The 25,086-nt window shown below is 42.2% G+C and overlaps 2 protein-coding genes across 4 annotated transcripts in view; both read right to left on the bottom strand.

The window, feature by feature from the left end:
* The window catches only part of LOC118410802 (cubilin-like), a 5,598-nt gene extending 4,132 nt beyond the window's left edge, over positions 1 to 1,466 (bottom strand). Inside the window, exons 1-3 of the mRNA XM_035812633.1 lie at positions 1,336 to 1,466; positions 653 to 781; positions 130 to 264 (exon numbers count right to left, since the gene is read on the bottom strand). Of these exons, the coding sequence (XP_035668526.1) occupies positions 130 to 264; positions 653 to 781; positions 1,336 to 1,387 (316 nt within the window). The 5' untranslated portion in view covers positions 1,388 to 1,466. The remainder of the gene's footprint in view (positions 1 to 129; positions 265 to 652; positions 782 to 1,335) is intronic.
* Positions 1,467 to 3,012: 1,546 nt separating this feature from the next.
* On the bottom strand, positions 3,013 to 19,616 carry LOC118410801 (zinc finger protein 501-like). Of its 3 annotated transcripts, XM_035812629.1 has the most exons (12): positions 19,415 to 19,616; positions 11,427 to 11,598; positions 10,758 to 10,886; positions 10,275 to 10,409; positions 9,224 to 9,253; positions 8,304 to 8,429; positions 6,082 to 6,207; positions 5,509 to 5,727; positions 4,581 to 4,779; positions 4,106 to 4,269; positions 3,632 to 3,892; positions 3,013 to 3,134 (listed from the first exon to the last, which is right to left on the bottom strand). In XM_035812629.1, exons 2-11 carry the CDS (start codon positions 11,524 to 11,526, stop codon positions 3,636 to 3,638), a joined length of 1,485 nt encoding a protein of 494 aa, XP_035668522.1. In that variant the 5' UTR covers positions 11,527 to 11,598; positions 19,415 to 19,616; the 3' UTR covers positions 3,013 to 3,134; positions 3,632 to 3,635. The 3 variants fall into 3 exon arrangements, with proteins under 3 accessions (XP_035668522.1, XP_035668523.1, XP_035668524.1); XM_035812630.1 differs by lacking the exons at positions 3,013 to 3,134; positions 3,632 to 3,892; positions 4,106 to 4,269; ... (6 more) ...; positions 10,758 to 10,886; positions 11,427 to 11,598 and adding an exon at positions 12,424 to 15,173; XM_035812631.1 differs by lacking the exons at positions 3,013 to 3,134; positions 3,632 to 3,892; positions 4,106 to 4,269; ... (6 more) ...; positions 10,758 to 10,886; positions 11,427 to 11,598 and adding an exon at positions 12,424 to 15,152.
* Between the last annotated feature and the right edge of the window lie 5,470 nt (positions 19,617 to 25,086).

Here is a 25,086-nt window from a genome sequence, read left to right as displayed (position 1 = left end):
CATATGTTAGCACCGACACCTATAGCTGCAGTGTGATGCGAACCAGTCAGAATTCTGTAGAAACAAAGTCTCTTTATTCAGTGACTTACCAAATGGAGACACGGTATGAATAAGCTGGTTTGACATTACCGACATCGTCGCTGCAGGAGACGTAGTTTCCCTGGTACACGGTATCCAAGGAGCACCAAGGGGAGGACAGCGCACCGCCGGCAGCGCACGTCGTGAACGTCTGACCGTCATAGATGAACGGGAACGCACACTCCTCTGGAACAGAGAATTAAAAAAAATGATCAAGACAAAAGCATGTCCACAAAATAAGATATAAAAACACGAAGTTCCACTGTACTATCAAGGAATAGGCAAGGAGGCCAAAAAATAATTTCATTTTTTTTTCTTCAAGACCTACGGACGTACATATAGTACAAGAAAATTGAAGATCCAATACAACATTGAGTTTTTTATGTGTGAATTTCCTTTCAAACAAAATACCTTCCGTTTAAAGGGAGCAACAATACTGGGTTACCCAGTAAAAAAATCCGTATCTCTTTGACATATTTGGTGACAAAAGTATCAAATTCATTCAAGGATCAGTCTTGAATGCTTGAAAGCTTGAGTCACATTTCTGTACAGTCATTTTTGTCATCAAACTTACGCTCATCACAGTACTTCCAGTTGCCTGAGTACACGGCGTCGAACGAACACCAGAATCCAGTAGAGGCGGCGGTTGTACAGGAATAGTAAGTGGTGCTGCCATAAGTGAAAGGAAAAACACACTGCTGGCCTGGAAAAAAATGCAAGTGATTACTGTATTCACGTGTGGGGCCCGCATAAGCAATTCTTCTACATACAGTGCATTTGACTAGTAGAACTATATATTCTACCACGTATATTACTATACTATCAAACTTTAGGCGAGTATATCAAACATATTCATGGCTAGGACATTGCGAAATATACAAATGAAATTAATAAGGATATGTATACAGCCTGATAAAGCGAAAAATACTGGCTCAGACAGCTGGCAGCGTACACTCAGGTTTTATGTAAAAATTTACCGCAAAAACCTTTTATGTGAGCCTTGACTAAGATTGACATATTCTGAAAAAGGAGAACGCTTAAAAGCTTTCTATTCATCTACAAGTACGTGAAATGTGGAAAAAATATAAGAGCTAGGCTAAGCGCAAATTAAGTCAGTTCAGTTCAGTGGGTTGCAAATTAAAATACGCGGTAATAGGTAGCTGTTTTCGTTAGATATATCCTATAGTAAACTTATATCTTATCATAGCCCTAGAATATAAAATTATATGGAGAAAGAAAGATATCGCGCCTATTTACCCCTGACAGAAGCGGCCAGCGCGAGCACAGCGAAGATGAACAACTGCGCCATGGTATATCGGTCCTCTTAGCCCCAAATGAAGGAAGGATGTTGCTCGACACTCTTATATACACACCTATCTATTTACTGACAGCGCTTCTCATATCCATGTTATGCAAAATATATGACCTCGGGAAGGTTTGCGGAGGGCCGCAGCCAATGTTTGCTTGATTATGTCATCCACATCAGGTACTTTTAATAGTTCATATTTTTAGTCATCTAAATGTTTTTTGAATGACTTTTTTTAGAGGTTCCATGTGCAGACCACCAGATTAGGTACCGTTCATGATTGTACACATTAGAGTGGAGGCTTTCAGGGTGTCCGGTTGGTTCGTCAAGTATCAAGTGGTGACGCTGTGGGAAAAACAGCTGTTAATCTACCTCGGTAGCTTGTTCTCCATCCGTTCATACCTCTAACCGGATCCACGCACCCTCTAGTAAAACAAACACAACTTATTGACGTAAAGCATTAACCTGGATAAATAATCTAACCAATGTCTTGAGCAAATGACGTATTAGAAAACTATTAATACCTACACCCTTAAAACGCTAAACCCACATACCTACAAACGTGTACATAATATTTCTTCTAATAAGGTGTTGAAGTAATTCTCTGGTCGACTTGTCCTGTAGAACTTTTTTTACTCTATGTAAGGACATGTGTTTTATTTGGGAGAGCCCTCAGTCACCATGTTGCCTTTGTGTGTATTCTTTATGCCGATGTTCTTTTTATCTATCAGTCATATCTAGCTATTTTCATCGCTGAGTACTGGGTCACTATTGCAGCATGTCCAATCATAGATTAACATTGGCTATAGCAGTACCTCAGCGAGCAGTGCGAGTTTGCCGTGTGGATATGTGTGTTAAAGGTGAAGGTGACACAGGTCAAACTCCAGGCGCGATGCTGGGGACGAAGCAGAACTCGGCTGCGTTACGGCTTGCGTTTTTATTTCGATGAGAATGCTGTCATAATGGGTTTTAAGTGTGTTCCCGTTGCTTCTAAGTGTGTTGCCATTGGTGTGAGTGTCTTGCCATGGGATATGAGTGTGTTGCCATGAGTTGCAAGTGCATTTTCATGGGTTGTATGTTGTCATGTGTTCAACGTGTCTTGCATGGGTTCTAGGTGTGCTGCCATGTGTTCTAAGTGTGTCGTCACGGGTTCTACGTGTGTTGTCATTGGTTGTGTGTTGCCATGGGTTGTGTGTTTTCATGGGTCGTGTGTTGTCATGGGTCGTGTGTTGTCATGTGTTTAACGTGTTTTGCATGGGTTCTAGGTGTGTTGTCATAGGTTTTAGGTGCGTTTTCATGAGTTGTGCGTTTTCATGGATTGTGAGTGTGTTGCCATGTGTTCTACGTATGTTGCCATGTGCTCTACGTGTGTTGCCATGTGCTCTATGTGTGTTGTCATGGATTCTGCGTATGTTGCCATGAAATGTGAGAAACTGTAAACCCAAGTGTAACTCATCGGCTAAGTGAACTAATAGTAATGGCTACTCCGGAGTCTGCACTATCTTTACTATTTAGGTTACGAACAAGTCAAGAGGAAAACATAGAAACTTGACCGGCTAGCACAACGTGTGCGTGTGCATGCGATTAAACAACACGTGTACGTATTACTCTGGAGGATACACACACAGTGCATGTCTAAATGAAGCTGTATTAATGATCAAAGGTAGACCACAATGTTGCTTTCTACAGGTAAGATTCTTGTCTTCTTAAAAGACCATCTTGTCCAAGGTGTCGCCCATTGCACTGCCGCCTGGAAGACAACAATAAATAGATTCAAAAACGTTTAAGATTGGTCATGTGGAGTAATATCCAGTAAGTCTCAGCCCTTTAGTTTTGGTTACTTTTGCTTGTTTCGAAGTCTTTAGTTGACACAATTGACGCATGACGTACGGGGTATGAGTGATGCTCTAGGATATAGACCTAGACCTAACAACGTACTTTAAATTTCATAAGAATCAATCCATGGCTCCTCGAGTTATATAGTTCAACCACAAACTCTTAGAGGCATTAGACTCCTTAGCAAATGTGCCCCTCTAAATCACAGAACTCCTGCCCATGTAAAAGTTGGGATAAACACTATGGCATATATCCCGAATGTGTCCTACACGGAAGACTCATTTGGGTTATACAAGCAAGTATCCCAAACTGGCAGTTTTTTTCCGGCACACGTTTGGGATACACATCGATAATCCCAAAATAGCTCGTCGGGGATTTAAAAAAACTGTTAGAGATACAACAGTCACATGCCTGGTCATTCCTTGTGTGTGTGTGCGATGACCGGGGCGGTCCCTGACTCCGGAGTGGTCCCTGGCTTTGTATTGATCTCTGGCTCCGGAGTGGTCGCTTTCTCCGGAGTGGTCGGTAGCTCTGGAGTGGTCTCTGTGTGGAGGTATGTCCAGTTGAAGCGGAACCCCCGAGCCACGGTGTGCTGGTCAGTCTTGAACCGGATACTCACCCTCTCCGCATAGTACGTGTTTGTCGGAGGCGGCGAACTGCCACAGAAACGTCCTGGATGAATGACAATTTATGGTTGGATGAATGCATTTATTGTATGGATTGCAATCTTCGTACTGTGTGCTAGCTGAGAAAATTCTTATGTTAAAATTAAAGGTCCATTAGACATAATAACCAAAACACGTCTAGCTATTTATAAGTTAGGGGACTTCATCTTTGACCTCGCGCTCAAAATCGTGAACTGCCTAATCTACTATTTCGTCTTACCGACACGGTTGAGGCCGTTGTATATCTCGACGAAGTCGTACGAGCATCCTTGGTATTCCCCGGGCTTCTCCAGGTCAAAATCTGTGAACTCCAGAACCACGCCGGAATGCCTAGCTTCCAAGGTCCAGGTACAGTCGATGTCGTTATGGTAGGCAACAGGGAACCTGTAAGAGGGTTATGCGATCATACATCACGGTAATGATCCGGTTTGAATAAATCATTTTTACGTATCAGAGTTTCTCGTAAGTCTTAATTGGTAGTGGTTCATATTGACCATTTCAATGAGATTTGATTGGAATTGCAAATGCCTCGGAAAACACAGACAAATAGACAAAAAAGAGAACCACCCAGCCAACCTATACATATACCCTTCTATTGACCCCATGACCGGAATGTCTGACTGAGCTGTTACGTTGGCGGGGATTGAGCGGGTTTCTAGGATCCGTTCCTTCCTCACTTTACTCACTCCACTTACCCTGGTGACTCCACCTCCCCATGTTGCCCGTGCAGTAGTCCCCCACACTCTCCCACTCCGGGTCCGAAGGGGGTGGCCCCCTCTACAGTGAACTTCAACTTCCACCCCCTGGTGGCAATGCTGCCGTCCGTAGACATATGGATGGTGACGTCCTCGTTTGATGTGATGTTAGTGGGACCATGGTTACCGCACCAGGTTCCTTAAGGAGAAGGGAAGCTGTTTTTTTTCTTCTTAGTGCTATTTCCCAACCCCAAATCATGTTTACTGTGGATGGCCAATTGCTCTTAAAAAGGCCTTTCCCAATGGGGTTCAATTTAAGAATCAAGTGGACTCTTATAAGTTACATTAGGGGCCACAACCGAAACGAACCCTCCAGACAAGCACAGGTAGTCTCCTGAGACTGGCCAGACAGAAAGTTGCTTATGGAGTTGTAGAGGGTGCACATGAAAGTGTGAGATGTTACTCGGGTTGTATTTACCACACCAGGATCTTAAATATGCTTGTCAACCCACCTTTCTCTTGACATTTATAATCGTACATTGTGAATATAGAAAAGAACATACTATTTAGGAAAGCAACATAGACATTAGATATTATACCAAAGAATGTCCGTACAGTACAGTATAGCTTCGTCTCATATTATATTACGTGGTCTTTTGTATTGGTTTTATCGTCGACTATGATGGAATGTTGGAATTTGACATCACATAGGTGACATCTTATTTCCGTATCCATGTTGTTGACGCCACGTGCCGTTCGCATATAGGATTATCAAGCACAACAAAGCAACGCGGACTAAAGGACCGAAGGTGACTCTGTCTGTTGACAGTAGCTGTAGCTTATGAGGCCAAATCAAACACAATGATCCTTGAATAAAATAAAAGGCCTACTGGTACAGAGAGGATATCTCCAGATTAATACAACTCACCAAGACTCCTGTCTCCAGCAAATATCTCCACGTAGTCAAACTCACACATCCCAAACGCAGCTGCCCCAGTCTCTAGAGCGAAGTCCTGGAACTCCAGGAAGACCGTTCCCCCTCTCGCGGGGAAGATGTAGGAACAGTCCATGTCGTGGTTGTAGCTGTTGGGGTAGTTAGGGGAGTGGAGGGTGCCGTGGTCTTTGTCGATGGTCTCGCTACATGGCTCTAAGTTATTAAAAAAATGACATCTTATCTAGAGAATAAATAAATTGTATGGAGATACAACGAGTATGGAGATGTAGCGAGTACACACACACACACACATATGTACATACACCGATAATCGATCAGATATACAAATGTGCCAAAAAATTACAATTGTGTATGTTTTCGACCATATAACTTGATAGGAAAACAGTGCAATTTACGATCACAATTTCAGAATCATGATAATGCATATCAGTCAAAATCTGTATGTATTCGTTCTCTCTAACTCCGAGGAATAGCCGATGGCTGATAGTTAATGGAACCAAAAATATACTTGTCAAAAAGACATCTGAGAAGAACGTTTATACTTACGAACTGCACATGACACTTGGTTCCCCTGGTAGTTGTGGTCGAGGGAACACCAGCCGCCGTTGTTCTCTATGTCAACACACTGGCTATACGACTGCCCGTTGTAGTTGAAGGGAAACACACAGTCCTCTGCGTAACACAAGGTGGAGATGTTGAGAATAAGAGCACACAAATTTGAAATGTGCAGTAAAATGTACCGTGCGTAACGCTATCCGTAGGGTAGCCTATATCCATTTAATTTAAAAACAAGGTATTTAACAACAAAGGAATATCGAGACAAAAGACGGTGCAATATTTTGAAAATAACTGCGATATTTTGAAACTAGAGTTCCACGAACACATACCTTTGCCAAATAAACCAGGTTTGTTATGCAGAATGATGTCTGTAGACAAATGCGTTACTCATTTCATTTTCTTTATAATTATATGCTTGGAGTTGGTTTATAAAATTTTGGCATTGATTATGCAAATTAGATCCCAAGTTACAATCAATTGATATCAAATTGTAGCAAGCATTACTTGAGCTATTAGCATACCAAAAATCATGATGATCCTTTGATCCATTCTTGACTTATTCTCTTTCAAAGTCTTTAAATACACCTCTTACTCTCTTCCCTCTTTCTCTGTTACATATGTGACAACTTTCATTGATGAAAGTACTATAATGGAATACAATGGATTTATGAACATTTCCTAATCAATTATGCAAATTGATTGCAAAGTGGGGCCGCGTAGCACAGTGGTATTGTATTCGGCCCGTGATCGAGAGGTCGCCGGTTCGAATCCGCCTACCGTGTTGCCGGTCTTGTGCCCTTGGGAAAGGCACTTTACACGACATTCCTCACTTTACTCAAGTGAAAAATGAGTCGTCCCTCGGATAGGACGTTAAATGGAGGTCCCGTGTATGGGGAGAGCCATACCCCATGCACGTTAAAGAACCCCCACACGTGCGATGGTGCGGTGTGCGTTGGTGCAAATCCTTCTGTCGGGAGTTGGTGATTCACTTCAAATCACCCGGATGGAGGCCTGGCGAACCTCTGTCTCGTATCAGCCACATGGTGAATTACATCATTCACCCGGACGGGAGACCTGGCGCATCCCCGTCTTGTAATTAGCCTACGAAAGGGTATGTCACCCCGTAAGGGGCGGTATAACCCCGTCGTGTGTAGACATGTGCGAACATGTCTACATTTGATCACGTCGACCGATGATGATGATATGCAAATTAGCTGTTAATTTGCATAATAAGTATCACATTATATAAGTCTTCACTTAGGCTATCTACATGCCAAAAATCATGACGATCCGTCAACACGTTCATATTTTCTCATTAATTATGCAAATGAGATCATCATTTGCATGGTAAATATGTATTGACATTTCTCTCTTTCTCAGCTACATATGTGACAAGTTTTAAAGTCCTATCATGGAATGCAGTGGTTTTATAAATTTTCCTAATTAATTATGCAAATTAGCTGTTGATTTGCATAATTAGTATACCATTATGTAAGTCATCACTCATTCTATGTACATACCAAAAATCATGACGATTCGTCAACACGTTGTAGAGTTATTCTCGTCCAAAGTTTGAAAGGAAACCGGCGCCTGCAGTTCCAAAAAAGCTGCTAGGGGGCCCAAACTCCCAGCACTTACTCTCTGCCTCGAGGGCTATCTACCACTCGAAAATCATGATCACAGCATGTCCAGAACAGGAGATATAAAAGATTGAGGTTCTGCTGCAGTACCTTAGCAAGCCGCCAGGGGGGCCATTATCGAACTTGACCTTTGTTTTCCCGACCCCTACCCACCTACCAAATATTATCGGGATTCATCCAAGACTTCTTGAGTTATGCTGTTAACACACACACAGACACACACACACACAGACTCACAAGCCCAAAACATAACCTTAGCCATTCTGGCAAAGGTAATATTAAAAATATTGCAATTTGAAACCACAGTCTATTGACTTGATAAACCTTAACGCCCTGTAGAAATTTGGATATAGGATACCCCACGGTTAAAGGTGATTAATCAGCGTTACAAACGATTTATTTACTTAGAGGCTAAAACGTGTTTATGATCTTTAAATGAGATGGATCTGCGGTAAAACTACTAAATATCCTGTGTTATTTGGATGTATTTTGTGTATATGCTGAAAAATTGTTGTCACGGTGAAAAAGTATAAAGTAACAGAGAAGAAAGCAAGTAAAAGTAAAAGCAACCTTCTCCGCAGTACTTGTAGTTGCCGTCATACACGGCGTCCAGAGAACACCAGAGCTCGCTGGAGTTCTCCAGTGTGCAGGTGGTGTACGTCTGGCCCTGGTACTCAAACGGGAAGTGGCACGCTTCTGTACTCCAAAAACAAATATAAAAACCCATAAACAAGCAATAGGACAGTCAAAGACAGAGCTTAGCAGCTCATGTCGATCTACTAGTTTATACATTAACCTTAATCAAATTGATATCCTCCAGCGTAGAGCGGACAAGTGAACGCAGCTTTTATTTGATTATGATACAGCCTTTATTCCGAGTGGCCTGCATTAGGGATCCCCACTTCAGCACCAAGGGCATCGACCGCCACGCGCCGCTACTTCACTCCGGCCGCTGCCGAGCGCTGTCTGAAGGCCAGGTGTGGCGGAAGGATACCATGCTCGGGTGAGTTTAGGGACCCCCAGTTGAGCACCAATGACTTCTCTCGGACCCACCGCGGCAGGTGAGCGCTCTCCGGCCGAAGAGCCTAAGGTCGGAGTGGCATGCGAACGCCAAACCAAGCTCGGCCGCGGAGAGAGCTAGGGGACACCCATTTTGGCGAAACAGATGCACCAACACTTCACTCGAGCCGCAGCTGAGCACTCTCTGAAGGCCTGTTTTTGCATGAGCCATGTGTGAAGCTCGGACAGGGATTAGGGACCCCCAGTTCAGCACCAAGGGCATCTTCCGTGGACGCATCTCCAATGATAAAATCCGTAGTAATTCCGTGCGTGTGATACAATACTGTCTATATCTTTATCTATATCTATATTTATATCTATATCTACAGGTATACGCAATCAAGGTCATGATGATGAAGAGAACTAGTTGTAATACCCCCCCTCATGTTTGTTGGAATTAGCAATTTCCAAACTAAGAAAACATGACATACCTGGTTTGTCTTCAAGAGGATCCACAATCACTGAAACACGATAGGAAGTACAGATTAAGGAACGCACCACAATCCCCTTTTTACATTGTCAATTTTATGTCCTTCAACTTGGGAGATCAATGAAAATAGAAAGGAAAAAGTGAAAATCATTATTCCAACAGCAAGCGAAAATCGATAGGGCAAACATATCTAAAGCTAAGGGGACAACTCGTAGTACGTGCAATTTGTCCGTTGTTTTTTTTGGGGAGGCCACGTCCGCCACGTATTTCTGAAAACGTTCAGGCTGTACAGGACAAGCGCGTCGTCCGTACTGGCACGTACGGGGGGGGGGGGGGGGTTGTGGCAAATCCGCATCCTGATGGCACACAAAGCTTTGCCTGCACATAAAGTTTTACGGCGTGTCTGCGTGATCCAAAATCCGTCGGATTCCCTACGAGTTTGTACAGAGGCGGTACGAGTACTTACCATTTAGGGATCCAAAACAATTGCGCACGTTTGGGTACGTAGACAGCACGTACAAATGTATTTGCACGCACGGCGGGTTGTGCCTTTAGCTTAAGCAGAATTAAAATCAAATCAAGGGCCAGGACAACATTATTGATATTGGCCTATATAATCACTTAATCATGACTTGAAGACCTGTCGGTACAAACAGATGCACATATATAGGTCTAACGCAAGGCTCAAAAACACTAGAAATTTCTTAGCAGATACGAAGAGGTTCACGTCTTCTTTTATTGTATGTTGGGGAACATTGCATACGGGTGACATAATGTGCAGGAGTGAACTTTGTTTTATGTTATTGAGAACTATCTATTAATTTAGATTAGTGGTGTTTAAGTTTAAGTATCTGACTAGTAAAAGCACCGACTAGTAATCAATGATGGTAATGCAGTCTTAGAACTGTCGCGTTTATATCTGGAACGGAAGGAACAAAGCGACTGACAGGTCAGATCCCAAAGATGGCGGGGCCCTCTATCGAGAACCTATGAATGTGGCAGTGACGTCACGTACAAACAACCTCGTTAGCAATAGGTTGACTTGACTTTACCGTGATCGTCACTACAGGACACGTAGTTCCCGTCGTATACAGCGTCTAGGGAGCACCAGTTGGAGGAGAGACCACCGCCGAGCGCGCACGTCGTGAACGTCTGTCCGTTATAGATAAACGGGAACGTACACTCCCCTGGAACAGAGAGTAGAACATAATCAAGACAAAGTATCTCCAGAACATCGGATATATCAGACTCCACAACAGTACCTAGAAAAATGGCTAGGATGCACCAAATCTAACTTGTCATCTTTTCATCTGAATCGCATGATTTTGTCTAATAATGTATCCCTTTACTTGAGTCCCAAATGCTACTGGAATGAAATTCCAATCAAGTATCAAGACGATCCGTCCAAGCTTTTCGAGTTATTGTTATCACAGACAGACAGACAGACAGGCAGGTAGACAGACAGACAGACAGACACTCGAACACTCACGGAAACATGACTTTCTTGGCCAAGGTAATAAGAAAAACAAACTTACGCTCGTCACACCACCTCCAACCTCCAGAGTACACGGCGTCGAACGAGCACCAGAATCCGGTTGAGGAAGCGGATGTGCAGGAATGGTACGTGGTGCCGCCATAAGTGAAGGGGAAAACACAGTCCTGACCTGGGGGAAAACGATTGCTGGCTGCATTCTTAGCAATTTTCCCGAATAACGAGAATTTTTATTCGTATACACAGCAAATTCACTTAATACAGTGTAATTCTGTTAGTATACTTATTATTAATAGCCATTTTACCGAATACACACTGAGCAATTTTATCAGCACACTTACAAGTTCACCGACTTCAGTGCAATTGTTTTGTATACTTTGCGATTTTACAATAATTGTTTCGTATCCTTAGCATTCGTACTGAAAACGGTGTAATTCTTAAAGCTGGCAGCACGGACTTACGCCTTTCATCTGTGCCTTTACTAAGGTTCTTAGATTTTCAAAAAACATTCCGAATAAAAATTTATTCACGTCGTCAAACGCTTTTGATTCATCTACAACTATGTGCAATATGCTAAGTAACAGTTCAGAGTCAACGAATGCCATGCAATCGTTAAATTACGTGCAAATAAACCATCAAGTTTACATTATTAAACTTGAATTAAGGAAATTTTCCATATGATAAGAGAAGAAACATATGTTGGCATGCTTACCCTTGGCAGAAGCCGCCAAAGCGAGCACAGCGATGAATAGGAACTGCGCCATGGGTGTTTCTTCAACTTGCTTGGTCTCAAATGAGCGACGTTTTTCCATACTTCTTATTTATATGGACGTATATGTTTGCTGACTGTGCTTCTCGTATCAAAGTTACACAAACCATGACCTCTGGAAGGATTACAAAGCGCCGACAATAGTTACTATATTTGCACCATCCGTAAATAGCACAGTGACAATAATTCTTAATATTCCAATATTCTGTTCTGAATCATCAAACATTTACAATGATTTTTTATATTGTGGATCATTCAGACGACGGCTAGTTGGCGGTACTGATCATGACACAATTATATAAAGCCACGAGTCGATGCGTCTAGAGTGCCAATTTGGTTTGTAAATTTTCATCGATGAAGGTGTGGGACAAAACAGCTGTTAATCTTCTACCTAGCGTGCTCGTCATCCGTCTTTACCCTTAACCGTGATAACGTGCATATCCGTTGATACATTCAAAAGCAAATACAACTAACTGCCATAAGGTCTATGAAAAAAGTTGTGTTCCGTTTAATCAACCGACCCTCGTAAAAACCTATGAGTGTGTGGTCGGTAAGGTACTAAGAACATGGAATTTTCGATGGACCAAAAGAGCGGGTCACAATAAGCCCTGCCAACAGTCTTGATAATAGGTTACGTCTTTCCACTGTCAGGCCAAGATTCTGCCCGCTAACAAACCTGCCCCTGCTTAGAGGGTTCCAAAATATCTGAGGGGGAGAGAGGTGCGTCACACTAGTGTGGCATGGTGAGTTTTAAGCAGCATAGTGGATTTCATGAGGAAGGGTCGCGCTATGGGGGACTAACCTGTTACAACGAGCCAAAATCAGACAGGGCAGAAATTTGACAGGACACCGGCCTTCGTCATTAAGAAAACTCGAGAAAAAAGAACACAGATGAACATCATGGTTGTGTCTCATCAATGGTTAGATTGTAATCTTAGTAAAGTGACGGCTAAATATTTCTGTAGCCTTGCGGTTTCTGTGAACTGCAGTTAATAGCACTTCGATAGTAACATTTATAAACTCTGTTAATGAATAGACTACAAGGTTATATAAAGAACAAAGTTTGGAAAATCTACATTGGTAACGTCAGCAATTGAGTTAAGCATTTATATACACTTATGTACAAATATGTGTCTTGATAACAGATTTTACCGTAAAACCTCATTGATCAATCATCGATCATCTGACAAGGATTCAAGCGTATGCTTGAACACATGCCGCTACATGTACAAAAGGGTAACAGTAATAAGTAAAATATATAAACAAATACGTAACAAAAGAATAAACCAGAACAACGATAAAAAAAGAAACGTTGCTAATATGGATAAGAACATACACAAACGAGTCCACAAACGAGAACAATATCAAAAGGTGCCGAATAACATAGGAAGTGAATATGGTGCCGTAGAATTCTCATCGGCGATGAAAAGGAATGCTGCAGTACCTTTCAGTTGTCGCAAAGGCCTTTTTGGCATCTCTTATGGAAGACAGTTGCATTTCAGGACGTTCAAAATATTCATTACGAATGAAATTAACGTCGCGCAACATTCAGGAAACCCGGGAGCCAACCTCTCACATACACAGAATTCCAAGAATTAAAATGAGACACAGTAATACACAGTGTCTAACAGGAGCCTCTTCTAAACTATAACGGTTCGACTTGAGGACGGAAACAAAGAGTAAGAGCTAATTGGTTAGTCTCATCGTGCGATCGTCGTACGATCATCGTACGATTGCAAACTTCTGCCTCAGCCATCAAAACCGTAGGGCGGCCGAAGACAAATGTAACCACGCCATAAGAAATCAAGTATCGCCATTTATACAGCTCCTTTTTTTAAACAATAGTTTCCTCAAACGTTTGTGTTTGAGGAAACCATTTTTAGTTTGTGAAAGTGTTTCCTCATTAACGTTTATTACCAATTAGCATATCCAAATATTTGTCTCAAGCAGCAGACAACAACTTTGGAGTGTTGCTTGGCGAAATATTCCAATTTGGAGTGTTTTTTGGCGAAACTCCAAGAAAACTTCAGGAGATAAAATCATCAGCACCCTCCCCCACTTTGCTTTGACATTGCCACAATTTCCCACAATCTCCTTCTTTTTGTTTTGTTTAGCTTTGCCTTGTTTTTCTGTTTAATAAGTAAGCCCTCTCAAATCTTGTGATAGATATACTATACATAACAACACTCTCAGCCGTACAGACGTACTAGGACATAGTACCACACCATAAGAAATCAAGTATCACCATTTATACAGCTACTTTTTTTAAACAATGGTTTCCTCAAACGTGACTTATAGGGCGCGGGCTCGTAATGAATCCATATGTGCCTCTTCAAGTGTTCAAGACGACTGAATTCCTGCTGGCAATGTTCACATTTGAAGGGTTTCTCTCCGGAGTGAGTTTTCTTGTGGCGACAGAAAGCACTTGCCTGGCAGAATTGCATGCCGCACGAGTCACACTCGTAGGATTTCTCTCTAGTATGTGTTTTCATATGAGCGCGCAGGTGCGCGATCCTGGTGAATCGTTTTTTGCACTTTGTGCAGGGGTGTGGCTTCTCACCTGTGTGCGTCAGTTCGTGGTTCTTGAAGTGTTGGAGCCGAAGAAACCTCTTTCCACATTTTTCACACTCGTGCACTTTCTCGCTGCTGTGCACGCGCACGTGGTCTTTTAACCGCTCCAACAGATCATATTCCTTTTCACACACTTCGCACTTGAATGGCGAGGCACCAGAGTGTATCCTACGATGCATTTTCAAACGGTACGCCCGCGAGAACGTTTTCTTACAATCACTACATGCAAAAGACCTCTTCTTTTTCCTTTGCATTTTTTTCTCCGTTTCGCTGTCACACTCGTTAAAAGCGTAAGGATCGTCCACTTCAATGCTGATAGATTTGGTGACATGTTTCAGCAGGTGTTCCCGATACTTGTCACCACGGCTGAAGCGCTTGCTGCATTTGTCGCACACGTATTTCTCCTGTCCCGAGTGGAGGAACATGTGCCTGACGAGGCTGCCCTTGTGTCTGAACCGCCGGAAGCACTCGCCGCACAGGTAGCTCTGCTCGCCCGTGTGGGTGCGCATGTGGAGCTTGAGATGCTCCATCCGCTTGAAGCGACGGCCACATTTTTTACATTTAAAGTCCCTCTCCTCCTCCGATTCCTCCTCCGATTCCCCCTCCTCCGTCTCCAATCCCTCCTCCTCCGTTTGCTCATCCGACTCCTCCTCCGTTTCAATGCCTTCAGCCTCAACAGTGTTTTCTCCTTCCTCCGCTTCCATCTGCTCTTTCTCCTCCTCCTCTTGCTCCGTCTTCTCCTCTTGATTCTCATCAGAGATCTCATCCTCCTCTTTCTGGTCCCTCATCTCCTCGTGGTTCTTTATAGAAATCTCCTTCTCTTGCTCCTCCTTCATCTCCCCCTCTTGCTTCTCCTTTTCCGTCTCTTCCTGTTGGTTCACACAAGAACTCTCTTCTTCGTCCTCCTGCTCTTCATTCTTCTCTCCTCCCACCATCTTTACCGTTTTCACATTGTCATGTGTCTTTGTCCTTTTCCTTGGTTTCCCCGTCGGATCTCTGCATGTTTCTACATCTTTCACCTTCCTTATCTTCAGCTTCCCCTCTTTGTATGGCTTTTCCACGACCCAAGTGTCCATATTTCCCTCCTTTATAAGTGTGCTAAAACAGAAGGAACAAATTCTATCAAAAGAATTAATGAGAATTAGGGTCAATTCCAAGTCATTTCAATGGTTTTCATGTGATATTTCTTTATCAAGTTGAACACTTTTCAATGAAACAATTACAATACTTCTAAATTGTTCTCGAAGTTTGTCCCCGTCAACTGACCAATTTACAGAATGATCTAGCATGTTGGAACATGTGATAACAAACGCTGAATCTAGATCTATGTTGCAGCTTAGAAAATACTTTAAGTAAAATAATGCATTGAGCGTTCGAAATGTCTCTAACATGTTGTTTTAGAAAGTTAAACAAATGTTTAGATATTGTTCAAATTAAGTTGTTATCTAACTCAGTTAGATTGTTACAAAGGTTTCGGACTTCTTTTAGAACAAAAGGCAACAAAGACCCACATGGCAATGTGGAATTGACAACTCTCACTGCTAGCGCTCTTCTTCAATTCTTGTGAATATATTCAATACGTCTATAGTGCCCAGTATATGCAAATCATGATCACTAGGCTCTTATTTACAAATACGTAAACACATGCATAGGGTGATTGTATGTATAGTCATAGAAGACCATGTGGAAGTCTCTTCGCTTTAGTTGTGTCAATAAATACTTGTATAGGGCCTAGGGATGGACCACGTGTTCTCTGCTTTAAGTGCCTCGCGACCATTAAACCCCGGCCACGCGGGCTTACCAAAATAATCGTTACAGTAACGACAACATACTGTAAAAGGGGATGTTCGTGGGAAGTTAAGGAAATGGAGGGTTACGTTCGCGGTTGAAACAATAGGATAGGTGGGAAGGAAATTAAACGCACCGCGAAGATTTCCTCTTTTATAGTAGAAAGATGCATCCCTGGGCCATGACTTCATTAGGAGTTTTCAGCGACCATGACGAACTCTAAGAGTTCTCTATGATGAGGAACCCTTGAGTGGGAAGGTACATTCCAGACAAACTGATCCACCCACACAAGCGCTACGTACTCTCCAAGCAGAGGTTAGGCTCCGTCTGTTTTTTAACGTTTTTTTAGTCGTTTTTATCGGGCTTTCAATTTTTTTTAATATCTTGCTGTGTCAAAACCTAACTGGCGTACTTCAAGAAAAATGACAAAATAGAAAGCCCGATAAAAACGACTAAAAAAAAAGCCGGAGCCTAACCTCTGCTTGGAGAGTAAGCGCTACGGTGTATGACGGGTGACCCAGTTGCCTTCTCTCCAAGCAGGAAGTTGACGGGAGATCAGAGGTCATTAACCTCTTCTGAGTGGGATTTGTTTTCTGATGGGCGATCACTTTACGTATTGCCGTCGTACTCGGAATGGTATCGGCTACGTATTACGTTAAATTTAGCAGTCTGACGTTGATTTACGGTTAGTCCAGCAGTCAATTTCGCATTACTTAACTCTGCATCCAATTTGAGCGTGGAATGAAAACGGTTGACTGCGCTCGAAGTATGAAGGCTTGTGCCCCTCCCCCTCAACGTTATTGCCCCCTTCGACAGTCATCTGACAGACGATATATCAGAAAACGAGCACCAACGACCTCTCCCTTCAATCTCTGCTTGGAGTTTGGATATACGACCCAGATGTACCATTACGACAAGGCGCCATAAATCATACCCCTATATTCATCCCAGATACTGAGAAATTTCCAAAGACTCATATTTTTTTAGGAGAAATTGATTGACGCTTGATACGAAAGTGTACGCTCAATCATTAACACTTGTATCCAATCAGCATAGCCAAATATTTGTCTCAAACTGCAGACCACAACTTTAGAGTGTTGTTAGGCGAAATATTCCAATTTGGAGTGTTATTTGGCGAAACTCCAAGAAAACCTCAGGAGATAAAATCATCAGCACCCTCCCCAACTTTGCTTTGACATTGCCACAATTTCCCACAATCTCCTTCTTTTTGTTTTGTTTAGCTTTGCCTTAAATTGTTTTTCTGTTTGATAAGTAAGCCCTCTCAAATCACTTCACCTTAACCCCATGCCCTACACACCGCTCACATCTTGTGATAAAACTGGGTTTACGGAAAAGCCTGGGCCCAGCAGGCTAGCCAGGCCACCCTTTTTGGGCCCCAAGGCTATGGATGGGGTTTGGGCCCATATTGGATTTTTTTAAACCTAAAACTGGGTAACCGATATTTCCAGTGCATGCAATGTGCATTGGAAAGAAGGCAACAGTTTGCTCATATTCATGGAGCATTGGGGTTGGTTTACAGCAATGAACAATCAATGAACATCCACAGGAACTCCCAGGTTTAGTACATTTACTTTTCCTTTGACTATACTGCCAGTCATTCCTACAATACTTATAGTGGCTATCCCCCTCACATACAAGTTGACACATATAAACACATAACATACATCCATTCCTGCATCCATGCTCACTGACACTTGATGGTGGAGACATCTGTTTCAAATTTGAAGTTTTGGCAAACAGCCTCCACCCTAGGGTCCCAAGTGTTGCCTTGGGTTACCACTGACCCAGTTTTTTTACAAGGAAATTTCATAAGAGGTCCAACCATCCTTTCTGTAGGCCTGACTGGAAGAATAACCAAAGAGAATACATTGTGTTCATATGTAAAATAACTGTGGATGCTAGTAGTTCATTGCTGCCTCCCCCTGTGACCAAATGTGAAAAACAGTTACCTTCTGTACAATGCCCCCAGCAGCAGCAGTAGTTATCGTTACCCTGTTAGCTTTGAAAAATCCATTAGGTGCCAAACCCCCATTCATAGCCTTGGGGCCCCAAAAGGGGCTCAGAAAAGTCTGCTGGCTAGCCTGCTGGGCCCAGGCTTTTCCGTAAACCCATAAATACTAGTATACTATACATAACGACACTCTCAGCCGACCTAGTTCATACTTACTAGGACCAAGGAGCTTTTAAAATCTCCTTGCTAGGACATGGCACTGCGCACAGAAAATGAATAAAGTTTCCAAATGCTCAGAAACCATTTTGTAAGTGTAGAGAACAGGCGAATATACAATATCAGTTCAAGGTTCATTTCCGGGCGTTTGTATCCGTTGTTTCTGCGTTGTTTATCGTCGACCTCAATGGTATAGTACTCAGTGCATAACTAAGGAGAAAGTCTTGAGAATGAAGAGCATGGAATCGGCAGAAGGACTAAACGACCTCCCATCCAACCGGAACTTGTGGAGTAGAGAATCAGACCTGACAACCGTCTTGCCACAATTTATCATTACAGAGTCAGTAGTGGACAGAAAGAGGGCACAATGTCAGTCTGGTAATTACTTCCAACTCCATATCCTCCGGCTGTACAGTAACTGGAGAAGGACAAATGACCTCGGGAGGTCTAGGGTTCATCTAAGAGCATGAGGTGAGATGGCAGAAGCGTTACAACTACACTTCCAGGGAGTCAAACATGACAGACCAAAACAACACAAAACAAAGGAGAAGAAACAGGAAATTGTCGGAAACTGTGCCATTTAGAGCAAACTTTGAAGGGGACATGAAAGTTTCAAAAAATCAAAATGGCGAAATTCAAAACTGAATTCCCGTATTTCACACTCTGTTAAATAGTTTTTGAATAGTTTATGTAAGATTATGTAGTTAACTTTGTACTTTTTTGCCCTTTTATAATTACGTTTGTACAGCGAATATCTGTATAATTACAACATATAATGTTGAAAATATAAGTGCCTAATATGTACATGTATTTCAGCTTTACAATGCTAACTTGTACTCATTTAATTTGTTGTATAACTTCGGCCGAAATCTATACAAAAGGGGACAAAAAAGAGAAAAGTTTGCTACCCTTCTTTCAGGTCCGTAACCGGATTTACATACAACATTTTTGCAAGACCTTGTCTCTTAAAACTATTGGACTGCTGTGTGTTATCGTTAGCCCCCAGGAGTCATTTCCCAATACACAGAAAATCCTGACAGACTTTCCCAACTATCACTAATGCGTAATTCTACCGGTACCTACTAGTCAGTACTCAGTAGTGTACACAGCGACCCTGACCTAGCAGTTACATGACAAACGTACCATCCCGCCATCTATTAAATCCAAGTATGCAGCCAGTGCCAGTTAAAATATGATATGTACAAGGTAACCCTGTTTCTTACTTCCAACGAGTAGGTAACGACTGTCTCTGGTTCAAGCCATAATCATGCCGATCCTAACCCAACGTGCTGCTAACTGAAACGAACAACTTTCCTGGAACTTCGCCCACGCACGCCCCCCTCCCCTTCCCTTCTTCACAAGTATAAACCGTTATGTTCCTCACCTCATAGCCACAGAGACGTCTCAAACCTAACACATGCCAGGGCAGAATGAGGCGTCCGCCAGCGGAATCACGACATGACCTTATGACCGGAGGAAATTGAGAGCAGGGCCGTAAACAAAAACATAAACAGCTGTCATCATCACTGACGGGAAACTTGTGAAAGTGAGTCAGCTAGAAACTAGCGACCCATTTTGTCTCCGCAGATTCGTCTTGATGTAGGACGCACCCATGACAACAGACGGGCACAGACATTTTCAATCGACTATTAAATGTTATGCCCCAAATCTCTAAATGAACCTGTACGTTATCAAGTCATTACATTTGTATCGCTTTACAAAAGAGAGACTTTATTATAACGGAGAAATGCTATAGGAGGGTCGGGTCTCCAACTTTGCATGCTCTTTTCCGCAAGGTCTTTTTGATTTCCCGTAATTCGTAGAGAAGCTATTCAATTACTAATTTGCAGTGAGGACTGGAAATTTTGCCGTAAATATAAAGCGAAGCCAGTACATTTCACGTAAAGCGTAATCGACCCTCGGTACCCAGGTAGACATGTATATATTATACAAATCTGATCCTAATTTGCATACTTGGTATATGCTTATGCTCCACCTATCAGTTATTGACAACAATGATATGATACAATTTCCTCTTTAATTATGCACATTAAACCCATAACATGTATATCATTATGAATATCTTTGCCTAAGCTACCTGCATGCCTAAAATGATGGCAATCCATCGTTCCTTTCTGCAGTTATCCTCTTTGGAGTGTCTTAACAACTAGTTTCGCAGTTAAATGTTAGGGGGCTGAAACACAAACTTGCCCCACTTTGTCATGACGCTAAAAGCTATCTACCACCTAAATGTTTTTTTTTTTTGTCATTTCTAGACCAAAAAATATATATTTTGGGCCCCTGTGCCCTGGTATTACAGCTTAATGACCTGGAATTAGGTACAGAGGTGCAATGGACATATGACCACAGGACCCAATATATTTGTTTCATAGATTTCTTTAAAAATGAATTATTTGGGGGGGGGGGGGGTTTCGGCCATTTTTGACTAAAAATTCATATTATTGGCTCCTATGCCCTTGTATTCAAACCAAATGACCTGAAATTTGGTACAGAAGTGCATTGAAGATATGCCCACAGGGCCCCATCAACACCTTATTCATAGATCATTTCAAAAATATATTAGTTTGTTTTTTTGGCCATTTTTGACTAGAAATTTTGTGATGTGAGTACGTCGTATGAGATGATCAATGACATCAGAGGGATTGTAGATCGTTGTTGGTCAACCTTGGCGAGTAACACCAGGATGGCAGAAAACATCTGGAGTCAATCTTAATCACATCTTGATCGTCCTTCCCTCTCCGCCTCCGTCTGACCCTCGCTTTATGCGTAGCAGAATGATCCTGAATGTATCCTAGAGTTGTGACAGGGGGTCAGACACTCCACAAAAATAACCTTGTCTGTTTTTTTTTTTTTTAATACAGTAGTAGACATTTAATTAAACACAGCTTAGCATACTAGGAAATTTTGTTGATAAAAATGTCATTAAACTTAGCTTAGTCTGTCAGCAATAATGCAAGAAATTGCGTTTCAAAAGGTCATGGTTTCAATATTTCCCCGATATAGCATGCCCCCGGATGGTGGGTGTTGCCGGCCTACCGAATTTAGCGTATAGCGTTGCCGGCATTCATCATTTAAACTTAAAGCGTTGTCGACCTTCTCGAATCTAGCGTTGTCAGGAAAGAAATGCAACATTTCGTCAATTTTCCCATGGCCATCGTTAATCTTTTTTTCTAGAAAAGACTATTATTGTGTTGATTAGTTTGTAATTGCCATAAATTGTACCTTGTAAATGCCGAGCACTGATAAAGTTCGTTCGTTGTTAACGTTGTGACATGCCAGAAAGCCTGGTTTCTTCAGACGACCCTTGACACGGTGACGGTTACACCAGGATGAAGCATTTCAGAGAAGAGTAGTGTAGAGATTAGTAAGGTATTGAGAGAATTCCAGCTGGGACCAGTCAGGCTTCGCCCTCTGTTCTCATGGGGGTGCACATTTAGGGAGGGGACCTCGGGACGACCCACGGTGCACTGACGAGTTCTAAACTTTCCTCAGCCCCTTTGAATGATTGAATACGAAGTGACATATTACCACTGGGGTCGAGAGGTCCGTCATGATGAAGGGGTCACCGCTGTGTATGGATGACTGGAACCCAGCTGTCATATGGAGCCTATTGAGTGATTTGCCAGAGAATCGCCCGTAGAAGGGCCGCTGAGGGTGATGGAGATGGAGGGTCTGCATGGTGGTCCTGGCAATAACATAGGAGTACTAGTGCAACATAGTGATTTGAAATAGCTCGCTATGCCTCACGGAGAAACTTAAGAAGGCATGTAGACCCTACTGGCTCAGAGCACAGATAAACCGTTGGCGGTCTCAAGCACAGAGATAATCTTGATTCTCTCTCAATCTTTATTTGACTCGCATACGTGATACAAGGAATGCAAATCCCCAGTTATTAATGACTTTTAAAGTTCTTTAAAACATAATATAGATCAATATAGGTATGTATGACGGGTAAAATCATGTTTTTGACAGCACAAGTGATCTACAAACAACACGTCCTTAATCAAATAGGCTATAAACAACGTCACATACTACAGACAGTACAGAACACTCAAGTTTGTTCCTACAACTTCCCATCGACTAAACGAACAAAGGTAAATATAGTCCCATAGCCTTTTTGAGGCCGTGAAGGCATTGGGTTTTTATCCACTGTGTAAGGAGGCGTAGCTCAACTGAAACCTTTCCAACATTTTTACACCTGGGTGGAGCCTAGTGAAGAAAGTCGTGTAGCGTTCAAGAGCACAACATCGGTGGCATGTCAAGTGATCATGTAGGCACATATAAAAGCTAAATACGCTAAATGTATCTACACGTACATTAAGTAGGCTTTATTGCTATTCTTTGATAGGTGGATCCATACAAAGGTAATACTAGTAGATAACGAAGTGTATTGCAAGTCGGGAAGTACAACCGAACATCCAATAGGAATGCTCGTTAGAACTGCTTCAAGACCCCAATTTATTGGTTGCGTTGGATCGGTTGATTTTGGCACATACATCATTTGGGGCATTAAAAGCTGGATTTTATCATGTTTGCTCTTTTATCGTTTCACGTAAAAAAATTCTGTTTGTTTCTAAAGAAAATCCTTCAAAACATATTTGACTTTCTAAACAAGAAAGTCATATATTGGCATCATGAGACTAAGACAGCTACTACTACTGGTAATAGAATCTGTGCCTCTTTTTTAGTCTGGAATCCGTTCTACTCTTGATTCCTCTGATCGCTTCTCAGTAGAATACACGTACAGTACGGCAGGGAAGCGGCACAGGAGCGGGCGGGAGCTGGGACCAGCATGGGTACTAGGCTCCTTTTTTTTTCAGGACAAAATTGATAAGACCACAGTCTTTAGCCACATACTGTGATAAACAAATCCAGAAAAGAACACTAAGTTCGTGGGATAGCTCGTACCGGGCTGAAGTTAGCAGCCCATTTAGCAGCCGATTTTAGCAGCCGATTTTAGCAGCCGATTTTGACTTAGAGGAAAGGTAGCATCCGATTCGACTACATATATTTTTCTTTTTTTTTGCGATTTAGCCCAATTGAACACATTTTTCAACGTTAGCGTTGGCAAAAGTTATAAAATAGTATTTTCCCAACAATTTCAGTTTGTTATCGTTAAGTCGCAATTCTTAGTTTTGCAAATAACAGCAAAATTAAAAAAAACTCCAGCAGCGACACCTACCGGAGTGAGTGTACTTACGTAAAATCTGCTGCTATACGGCTTGTAGAGCGATATGCTACTTATCTAAACGTGGCCCGTGAACTTGTGAGGCCAATTTAGATAAATCATACCCTAACGTATTCAATACAAGTATCAAATCTTACGGGCCGGATTTAATTCATGAACTAGAGTGGAACTAACTGATAGGACATACGCAAGCAAGGGGGGGGGGGCATAAAATCGGCTGCTAAACTGCTTGTATTCCAATCTGCTGCTTATCTAAACGTGGCCCGTGAACTTGTAAGTGTAATTTAGATAGCTTATACCCTTACGTATTCAATACAAGTATCAAATCCTACGGGCCGGATTTAATTAATGAACTAGAGCGATCTAATTGATAAGAAATCGGCAAGCATAGGGGGCGCTAAAATCGGCTGCTATACTGCTTGTAGAGCAATCTGCTACTTATCTAAACGTGGCCCGTGAACGTGTAAGTGTAATTCAAATAGCTTATACCCTGACGTATTCAATACAAGTATCAAATCTTACGGGCCGGATTTAATTAATAGACTAGAGCGGAACTAACTGATAGGACATACGCAAGCAGGGGGGGGGGTGTGCGGAAAATCGGCTGCTATATGGCTTGTATTGCAATCTGCCGCTTATCTAACGTTGCCCGTAAACTTGTAAGTGCAATTTAGATAGCTTATACCCTGTATACCCTGTAATACGAAGTGACATATTACCACTGGGGTCGAGAGGTCCGTCATGATGAAGGGGTCACCGCTGTGTATGGATGACTGGAACCCAGCTGTCATATGGAGCCTATTGAGTGATTTGCCAGAGAATCGCCCGTAGAAGGGCCGCTGAGGGTGATGGAGATGGAGGGTCTGCATGGTGGTCCTGGCAATAACATAGGAGTACTAGTGCAACATAGTGATTTGAAATAGCTCGCTATGCCTCACGGAGAAACTTAAGAAGGCATGTAGACCCTACTGGCTCAGAGCACAGATAAACCGTTGGCGGTCTCAAGCACAGAGATAATCTTGATTCTCTCTCAATCTTTATTTGACTCGCATACGTGATACAAGGAATGCAAATCCCCAGTTATTAATGACTTTTAAAGTTCTTTAAAACATAATATAGATCAATATAGGTATGTATGACGGGTAAAATCATGTTTTTGACAGCACAAGTGATCTACAAACAACACGTCCTTAATCAAATAGGCTATAAACAACGTCACATACTACAGACAGTACAGAACACTCAAGTTTGTTCCTACAACTTCCCATCGACTAAACGAACAAAGGTAAATATAGTCCCATAGCCTTTTTGAGGCCGTGAAGGCATTGGGTTTTTATCCACTGTGTAAGGAGGCGTAGCTCAACTGAAACCTTTCCAACATTTTTACACCTGGGTGGAGCCTAGTGAAGAAAGTCGTGTAGCGTTCAAGAGCACAACATCGGTGGCATGTCAAGTGATCATGTAGGCACATATAAAAGCTAAATACGCTAAATGTATCTACACGTACATTAAGTAGGCTTTATTGCTATTCTTTGATAGGTGGATCCATACAAAGGTAATACTAGTAGATAACGAAGTGTATTGCAAGTCGGGAAGTACAACCGAACATCCAATAGGAATGCTCGTTAGAACTGCTTCAAGACCCCAATTTATTGGTTGCGTTGGATCGGTTGATTTTGGCACATACATCATTTGGGGCATTAAAAGCTGGATTTTATCATGTTTGCTCTTTTATCGTTTCACGTAAAAAAATTCTGTTTGTTTCTAAAGAAAATCCTTCAAAACATATTTGACTTTCTAAACAAGAAAGTCATATATTGGCATCATGAGACTAAAATGGAGGTTCT

The sequence above is a fragment of the Branchiostoma floridae genome, chromosome 3, assembly GCF_000003815.2.
Source record: "Branchiostoma floridae strain S238N-H82 chromosome 3, Bfl_VNyyK, whole genome shotgun sequence".
NCBI lineage: Eukaryota > Metazoa > Chordata > Leptocardii > Amphioxiformes > Branchiostomatidae > Branchiostoma > Branchiostoma floridae.
The sequence above is the reverse complement of the archived record's forward strand: the minus strand, read 5'-3'. Positions and strand labels throughout refer to the sequence as shown.

What these genes read in the sequence shown, in the direction of transcription:
- LOC118410801 (XM_035812629.1), bottom strand. Translation starts at nt 11,526, where the DNA reads ATGGAAAAACGTCGCTCATTTGAGACCAAGCAAGTTGAAGAAACACCC. An exon ending in TTTGGCGGCTTCTGCCAAGG is followed by an intron (nt 10,887 to 11,426) that starts GTAAGCATGCCA and finishes GTTTTCCCCCAG; the next exon opens with GTCAGGACTGTGTTTTCCCC. An exon ending in GGGGAGGTGGAGTCACCAGG is followed by an intron (nt 4,270 to 4,580) that starts GTAAGTGGAGTG and finishes ACCCTCTTACAG; the next exon opens with GTTCCCTGTTGCCTACCATA.